The sequence below is a fragment of the Pinus tabuliformis genome, chromosome 4_1, assembly GCF_031772625.1.
Source record: "Pinus tabuliformis cultivar Carrire ecotype Pingquan chromosome 4_1, CPIR1, whole genome shotgun sequence".
Classification (NCBI taxonomy): domain Eukaryota; kingdom Viridiplantae; phylum Streptophyta; class Pinopsida; order Pinales; family Pinaceae; genus Pinus; species Pinus tabuliformis.
The window spans coordinates 79,986,545-79,995,197 of NC_142303.1; the positions used below are offsets into that span (position 1 = coordinate 79,986,545).

The 8,653-nt window shown below is 42.0% G+C and overlaps 1 protein-coding gene across 1 annotated transcript; it reads left to right on the forward strand.

Annotated features, from left to right (window-relative positions):
* The first annotated feature begins 2,676 nt into the window (after positions 1–2,676).
* On the forward strand, positions 2,677–3,846 carry LOC149174268 (uncharacterized). Its single transcript, XM_089420788.1, has one exon. The coding sequence runs from the start codon at positions 2,677–2,679 to the stop codon at positions 3,844–3,846; it is 1,170 nt and encodes a 389-aa protein (XP_089276914.1).
* The last annotated feature ends 4,807 nt before the right edge of the window (positions 3,847–8,653 follow it).

The window sequence follows — 8,653 nt, forward strand, 5'->3', positions numbered from 1 at the left end:
GTTGAGGAGCAGCAATGGGCAGTGGTGGGTTGTTCACAAACGAAGTTGACAACTTCACAGGAGTCTCGATGTGTTGTGCCCTTGATGGACTAAGGCACAACTAGTGAGGAGATTAGCTTTCCAAGGTTTAGTGGCCAGATGGACTTGGATCATTGACAGAGGCAGTGTTGCAGATCGCGAGCTGAAGGATCAGGCAGGTATAGGGTACGACCGAGAGGATCTGTGATTGCATGCTACTTCAGCCAAATGGCCAGAGTATCTTATTCAGGGTAGATTGGTTGTCAATGGATTGACACCAAACCCCAATTTTGTATCTTTGTATCAGTGGATGTATGAGGGCTATTATCCCTGGTACGGGAGCCCATTAGAAGAAATTTAGCCTAAAAGTGGCCTCCTAAGGAAAAACCAAGAAATTAATAAAAAATGTCATGTAGAAATTTTTTAATATTACTTTACTTTTATCTATATTCTACAATATTTATTAACACGAGATTTATTACTTTATTTTAATATAGTATTTCTAATCTTTTACTTTTATCAAAATCCCTCAATATATGACACTTTTATGAAAATAATTGTCTATATATATTTTATATTTAAATTTAATCATCTATATATATATATATTATATTTGACTATTTTTTTAATGTTTTATTAAAAACATTTTCTACTGAAGCCAAAAAAATTCCTAGAATACATTTTTGGTCAGAATCTGAATTTGTCTTTTTTGGAATACGTTTTTAACTATTTAGCTATTTTATTTTTAACTGTATTCTACTATTTTATATTTAACAATATATTCTACTTTTTTGGCCGGAATTAGGTAATTTGTCATTTTTGGAATACGTTTTTTAACTATTTTATATTTAACTATTTTTTAAACTATTTAACTATTTTATATTTAACTATGTATTTTATATTTTTGGCAAGAATTCTTTTATTCTTCCATTTTAGAATACTTTTTTTAACAATTTAGCTATTTTATATTTAATTATAACAATATTTTTTGAACTCTTTAACTATTTTACATTTAAATATAATTATATTTAATTTTTAACTATTTAATTATAACTGTCTATATTTATATTTTATATTTAACAGTCTAGATATATTTTATATTTAACTATTCTTTTGGTGTTTTTTTGGTCATGGTTATTAATGTCAAATGGGCCCGCATTTTTACTGCTAGCGCTGGCTCGACCTAGCCGTCCCGCTCCCCTGTGCTGCCTCCTGTGACCTCCCTGCCTGGCAGCCCCCTGCTGCTGGGCCTTCTCGCTCTCGACCCCCTCGATCTGGGCCGCCTCCAGCTCCATCCTCCCTCTCGGTAGCCCTTTCTTGCTGAGCGAATCAACCTCTCCTGCTGAGCGCTTGTGCCAGCATTGGACCAGGCTCTAGATCTGTTGCGCCCAGTCATGCCGCCCTCTGGGGGTTCGGATCCATTGGACCCTCCCCTGCCCCCTCCCCAGAGGTGATTGCTTTCAAAGCAATGATCGACTCGAGCAGAAAGCATCCACCCTCAACCAGTCAACAGAGGTTCGTCAAGAATATGGAATCCATTCCCTCGGTAGCCCTTCCTGAAGAAGAAACATGCAAAGTAGCTCTGAATCTTGCTGAAAGAGGTCTCATAGGCCAATTCACGGGCCTCTGGCCCTCGCCCAAGTTGGTAGAGGATTGGACACAAAGGAATTGGATGCCATTAATCAAAGAAAGAATAAAAAGCTACTTCGTAGGCAAAGGTTTTTTTGTCTTCGTCTTCGAAAGTGCAGAGGACAGAAGCTTAATCTTCAGAAACAGACCTTATTTTATGGGCCCCCAAGGTCTATATCTCAACAAATGGTCGCCAGATTTCGACCCAGCTCAGGATGTCCCATCTACTGTACCAGTGTGGGTGCGGCTTCCCCATCTCCCCCTCCACTGCTGGAATCAGAAGTCTCTTCAGATCATCGGCAACGGTTTAGGAAAATACATAGATCAAGCTGCAAGAAAAGATCAATATTCATGTGCACGCATCTGTGTCGAAGTTGACCTGGAGGAGGGCTTGCCGGAAGCCATTAAACTTACAGTCGCAGGATGGACGCATGTCCAAGAGTTGGATTATGAACAACTTCCATTCAAATGTAGACACTGCCATGGCTACGGGCACTTCGCCAAACATTGCAAGAAAAAGGTGGAAGAACAGCCAGACAAACAGAATGGCGAGCAATGGACTCTAATACAAAAAACCACCAATCATAAAAAAGGCAATAGGAAAGGCACTCCGAAAGAGGCACCAAGCAGCTCCAACCCCACCCAAGAAAAGAACTCAAATGGCAAAGAAAACAGTCAGAGCAAGCCAGCTACAATAGTCCCGAAAAATTTGGATCAGACTGTTCCTCCTATCACTAACAAAGAAGACGAGGAAATGGCTCACCTGGAAGCCTCCCAAGGAATCCCTTCCAATCCCTCATACGCAGATGTCACAAGGAAAAAACCAGCCGATAGCTCCGACTCCTCGGAGGAGGAAACCTACGAGTAGCCCACAAGAAAAGTCGGCAGGAAATCACGTAGAGAAGCAAGGGAAGAGGAGGCAGAAAGGCTCAAAACCCAAGGAAGCCAGCCCACAATAGAGATGTCTATTGGGAGAAACTCCAGGAACAGGCCCCCTAAGGGAGGCTCCCACCCCACCCCTGGTAAATAATGTGCCTCGTCTCTTGGAACTGCAGAGGTCTGGGTAATCCCTCGAAAGCAGAAGCGGTCAAGGATCTTCTCAAAATAGAACCCTCAGACATTCTCATGCTCCAAGAGACTAAGATAGAGGGGAAAGCCCTTCTAGACATCAGCAAGAAGAAATGGAAGAAAAGTGCAGGAAGAGCAGTCAGCTCAAGAGGCTCATCCAGAGGGCTTGCAACTCTTTGGACAGAAGATCTCTTCCAGCTGAACAAATACCATGAGACCCAGCACTGGATCTTCATGGAACTAACACATTGTACAAGTAAGTTGACCATCTCCCTCTTCAATGTTTATGTACCTGTCTTGTATTCTGAAAAGAGAGACTGTTGGAATTCCCTGTTCGAATTTCTAGAGCAGTATTCCCCAAGCAATATCATTCTTGCTAGGGATTTAAACATTGTTTTAAAATCCAAAGAAAAAAGGGGAGGAATTAACAGCAGAGATCCCATGCTCCCCATGGTGGAAGACCTCATACAGCAGTGGGATCTTCTCGATTTCATTCCGGTCAAAGGGCTCTACACATGGTCCAACAACAGAGTGGGAGAGGATCATATTTCTGCCCGAATGGATCGATTCCTAGTCCAAGGCACTCTGATGATGAACAAGAAGATAATTATCACCAAAATTCTACCCAAATTGACCTCAGATCACAAACCAGTTCAGCTCATTCTGGAAGATGAAGAAGACCTAGGTCCAATCCCCTTTCGATTCAGCCCTCTTTGGACAGAAAGGGACGGTTTCATAGATATAGTGAAAACAGCATGGGCCAAATCCTTCACAGGGTCCTCTAGTTATGTGTGGGAACAAAAGCTCAAAGCCACAAAGCAAGCCCTGAAGGATTGGATAAAGAAACCTGCCCCAAATCCAACCAGCCAAAGAAAAGAAATTGTTCAGTCTTTAGAGGCACTGCAAGTCGAAATGGAAAGCAGAGATATCACACCAACGCTGCTTGACAAAGAAGTAAAAATTCAATGCTCATCATTCCGATCTTTCCGAATGGAGGAAGAGTACTGGAGAATCAAATCTCGAAGTCTGTGGCTAAAGGCTGGTGACCGGAACACCTCCTTCTTCCATCGCCAATATCGAGCAAGACTCTCCAGAAACCATATCTCTAAAATAACAACAATAGAGGGGTAGATCTGTAAAGGGTTCAGCCAGATAAAAGAGGCAGTTGAAAGACATTTCAGACATATCTACACCGCAGGTAATCAAGCCAACGAGGAGGAAACTGTTGATCTCCTCTCCAACATTCCTCTCATGGTTAGCCCTGAAGACAATTCCACTCTCATTAATCCCATCACTGAAGAAGAAATCATTAAATTCATCTGGTCTATGGACTCGGATAAGGCCCCTGGGCCTGATGGATTCACTATACACTTTTATAAGACTTGCTGGGACATCAGCAAAGTGGATCTATTAAAGATGATAAAAGGATTCATGAAAAAAATCCAAGGTAGGAGGAGGAACTAATTCCACCTACCTTGATCTTATTCCTAAAGAAACCAACCCCGAAACCTTCGCTAGATTCAGGCCTATATCGCTTTGTAACGCCTCCTATAAAATTCTGGCAAAGCTTCTAGCAAACAGGATCAAGCCTCTGCTCAACAGGCTGATCTCCAGCAATCAAGGTGGCTTCGTAGAAGGCAAGCACATCCTGGATAATGTCATCCAAGTCCAGGAGATAATTCACTCAAGCAAACAGCGAAAAGAAAAAGGTATGCTGATAAAACTTGACATGGCCAATGCTTTTGACCGAGTCAATCGCTCCTTCCTCTACAAAGTCCTCCATTCCTATGGCTTCTCCCCCCATTTTGTCAATCTCATCACTGCCTGTACTGACAACCCCTAGATTGCCCCACTTGTAAACGGTCGTCCTACTTTTTTCCAAGCCCAGAGAGGCCTCAAGCAAGGATGCCCACTCTCTCCCTTCCTGTACATCCTGATGGCGGATTCCCTCAGTAGAAAGCTATCAGTTAAAAAAGTTTCAGGGTCCCTTCCTGGCCTTAAACCTTCCAATACCTCTCTAGCTCAGAACCACGCTCTATTTTCATATGACTCTCTCCTCTTGGGAGGCGCCTCTATTAGAATAGCCAAAGCCTTTGACTCTGTCCTTAAATGCTATTGCAGGGTTTCGAGAGCCTCAATCAATGAAAGAAAAAGTGAAGTCTATGGTTGGAACATTGGGCAGCAAGAGCTCACAAGTATCTCTAACCTTCTTGGCTTCAACGGACATGCCCATTGGTAGAAGATAAAATACCTTGGCCTTCCCATCTCAAATGGTTTCAACAAGAGGTTGTTGTGGTCCGAAATTATCAGCAAAATTAAATCAAAAATTATAGCCTGGGGAGGATATTGGCTCACAAAAGGAGGCAAGGTCATCCTGATCAAGTCTGTGTTATCAGCGCTCCCAATTTACCAAGCAGCCTTCCTACTCTCCCCAAAAAGTGTGACAGATCAAATCTCCAAAATTCTCTGTGACTTCCTCTGGCAAGGGGGGAAAGGAAATCAACATAAATTTCACTTAGTGAAATGGGACTTGGTCAAACGTTCAATTGCTGAGGGAGGTCTGCAAATCCGCGACCCTGCATTAGTCAATCTGGCGATGGGAGGCAAAATCATGTGGAATCTATTCAAAGACCCCAAGCATCCTGTCTGCGAAACACTGAAATCGAAGTACGCCCACAAGGTGCCGCTCAGAAATCTGCAGGCAAGTCAAACAAGTAACAGCACTCAGGTTTGGAAATTATGCAGTAAAAGTCTGAATTTCTTCAAAGACAAGGCATACAGGATTCCAGGTAATGGCAAACAAACAAACCTATGGTATGATCGAATAATGGACCGAGACCCCCTCTCGGAAATTGAAGAAATCGCAGAACTAAAAAATTGGCTGGAACGCGCAGGGATAAACAGCGTCTACGATTTATCCAAATGGGATTGTCACGACGATTGGCAAGGTTGGGACTTTTTTGGAGTTCCAGATTGTTTAAACCAGCAGAAGCGCACCCTTGAAGAATTGCTGGAAGAAGCAGCCCCAGTGAATAGAAAAATGAAGGACAGCTAGGGATGGGGGAAATCTAGAAGCTACACAACAGCAGCAGCTTACATCGTCCTCCAGCCAATCAAGAATTGCAGTAAATCTCTGGATTTCTGGAAGAAAGTTTGGGAACCGCTTGCTCTTCCTAAAGTAAATTTCTTCTTTTGGACACTGGTCCACAATAAGCTGTTAACTGGAGACAACCTGATGAAAAAAAGCATAGCTGGGCTGCATAGATGTGAGTTGTGCAGAAGCAGCTTAGAAACAGCCAAGCACCTCTTCATGGAATGCAAGTTTGCTAAAGAAGTATGGGGACTCATACTTCATGAGCTACAAATCATAGTCCCCCCATTTAACTCTGTTGCTGATCTATTTGACTCATGGAATCAATGCTATCCCAACAAAATCCCCAGCAAATCCTTTTGGAGAAAAGTCTGGAACGTTATCCCCAAATTTGTATGCTGGCAGATCTGGTTGACCCAGAATGACCTGATATTCAACGAAAAGGTGCAAGCTCCATTCTCGGCAGTGGTAAAGGCCAAATCCTTCCTCCTGGAAGCAGCCCAACAGCAATATTTTTCAGATGACTCTTTGCTCCTCCCTGAAGAAGAGAGGTGGTTGGGCCCCCTTTCCCCCTACCCTCGGAAGCAGCTATCAACCCCTCATGCAGTGAATCCAGAATGGCACAAAAGAGATTCCGAAGCTTCCATTCAAGAATGGTGGCGAAAACAAAAAATAACTACGATTTTCTTTGATGGAGCCTCCAAAGGAAATCCTGGGACAGCAGGAGCTGGAGGGGTCATCTATGCCTCGGACGGATCAAGAAGGGACAGTTTTTGTTGGGGAATCAAGCAGAAAACCAATAATCAAGCAGAGATCCAAGGCCTCCTCAAATCTTGTCAAATAGCCAGAGACAGAGGAGACAAAGAATTCCAAGCTTTTGGAGACTCAGAGATCTTAATAAAAAATTTAAACACGGTTAAATTGTTCACCAATGCAAGCCTCAACAAAACCCTGAATAGATTAAAGAGAGTCCTGCTCAACTTCGACTCCTACATATTCCTCCATATCCTCAGAAACTTGAACAGTGAAGCAGATCTGATGGCGAACAAAGGTTGCACTCTTGGGAAAGGACAACTCCTCATAAATGACGAAAGCTCATTCCATCCCTGTAATCCATGAGGAACCTGCATTTTGTAATAGCACAAGAAACAGTAACAGAAGCAATGTAATGATGGCTGCCATGGCGTAAGTCCAATCTTTTCCCCAAATAAATAAATCATACCCGTTTCAGTTAAAAAAAAATGGGCCCGCATTTTTAATTTATATTTTTTCACTAATATCAAGATTTACATTGCATTAATACATTTTTCAATATTCTAATTCATATGGGTATGGTAGGTAAATAACATTAATAAAATATTTCACGAATACCCAAATTAATAATAAAATATTTCACTGATACCCTAATTAATAATAAAATATTTCATAGATACCCAAATTAGACAATTTAAATTTATTTAGGACATGTTCCTTTTTAAAATTTAAAGGATTTTGATTGGTTTACTTATTATGACATGGAAATAACAGGAAAATTTCATAGGCACTTTTATGCTGAAATTTCCTCTGATGCTAGACTATTGTATTACTCAGTTGGATTTATATAACAAAGATTGGGTTATTGTACATAATTTGTGTATATTTTGTTTACTAGTAGATCTACTGTTGTTTATATTCCACTGTGCAAAGTAGTTTCATTGTGATACTTGGTTTGGTAGCATCAGTGATTTAAGATTATATGTTAGACACCAATATCATTGGAAAATGACATGGTATCAGAGCTACTTTGAAGGGCTAGTGAATTGGGGTGTGCACAATGAAGCAACTCAGAGGGAGCTAGATTGTCTAGATCATGGAGCAGAGAGTTCAGCTGAAGATATGGAGATGTGGTGTTGACTGGCCTAGCAACGACATTGGATGGGAGTTCATGGACTTCATGTGACTTGCCATGGATCGTTGGGACAATTGAAGGATTTCTTTGGCATCGACAAGATTGGGATGATCGAGATTGCTTCATGTGATGGACTGCAAATTGATAGGCTAGAGTCTTCATCAGATCGTGATGTTGCATATCCAAGATTGGATGGATTTTCATGAGTGGTATTTGATCCACGAGGACGAGTGCTTACAGGATTGAGCATATGGATATCGTATAGGCTCAGAGGGAGTCTAGCTTCAGAGGGAGCAGCCCTATGAAGGTTTGTGATCTTTAGGCTCAGGTGAGACGAAGTAGAGGCACTACCGAGAATCGAGATTGCAGGGTTCATTCTACAGAGTATGTTGTAGTGATGGAAAACAGATGAGCTAGTGTCTCCAGCGATGATGATGATAGAGACTTCCTAGTGTTGGAAATACCTCCCTCGCTAAGAGGGAGTGTTGAGATTTGTAGCTTGGGAGGTACTCCAAACCCTAGGCTAGAGGGTTGTGGAGGAATCGACACACAATGTGCCTTGTGGGCTTGGAACCCAAGCTTGGGATTTTTCACCCAAAGGTGTTGGGGCCAAAACCATGAGGATATTTCTACATGTGATGATTTGAGATGATAGAGGACTCCAAAAATAATTGAACACAATGAAAATCACTTGAAACTGAGTTGTCGAAGTGAAGATACGAATTTTTGAAATTATGATGTGGGCTTGTGGCGCAAAGGATAAGTCGGCCTTAGATTGTAGAGGCTCCTTTTAGGGCTAGACATTGCCACATGAGACTTGCATAAAAGGAGGTGATCTAGACCTCATTTGAACACATCCAAGGAGCATCACTTCAAGGCTCATCTCTGAAATACAATGGAGATATGAGGCAACTGAGCTCGAGGACATTGGAATGGGTTTTGAGGACTGTTTGGGGTGA

Excerpts from the sequence above, each read along its gene's own strand:
- LOC149174268 (XM_089420788.1), top strand. The coding sequence starts at position 2,677 with ATGTGCCTCGTCTCTTGGAACTGCAGAGGTCTGGGTAATCCCTCGAAA.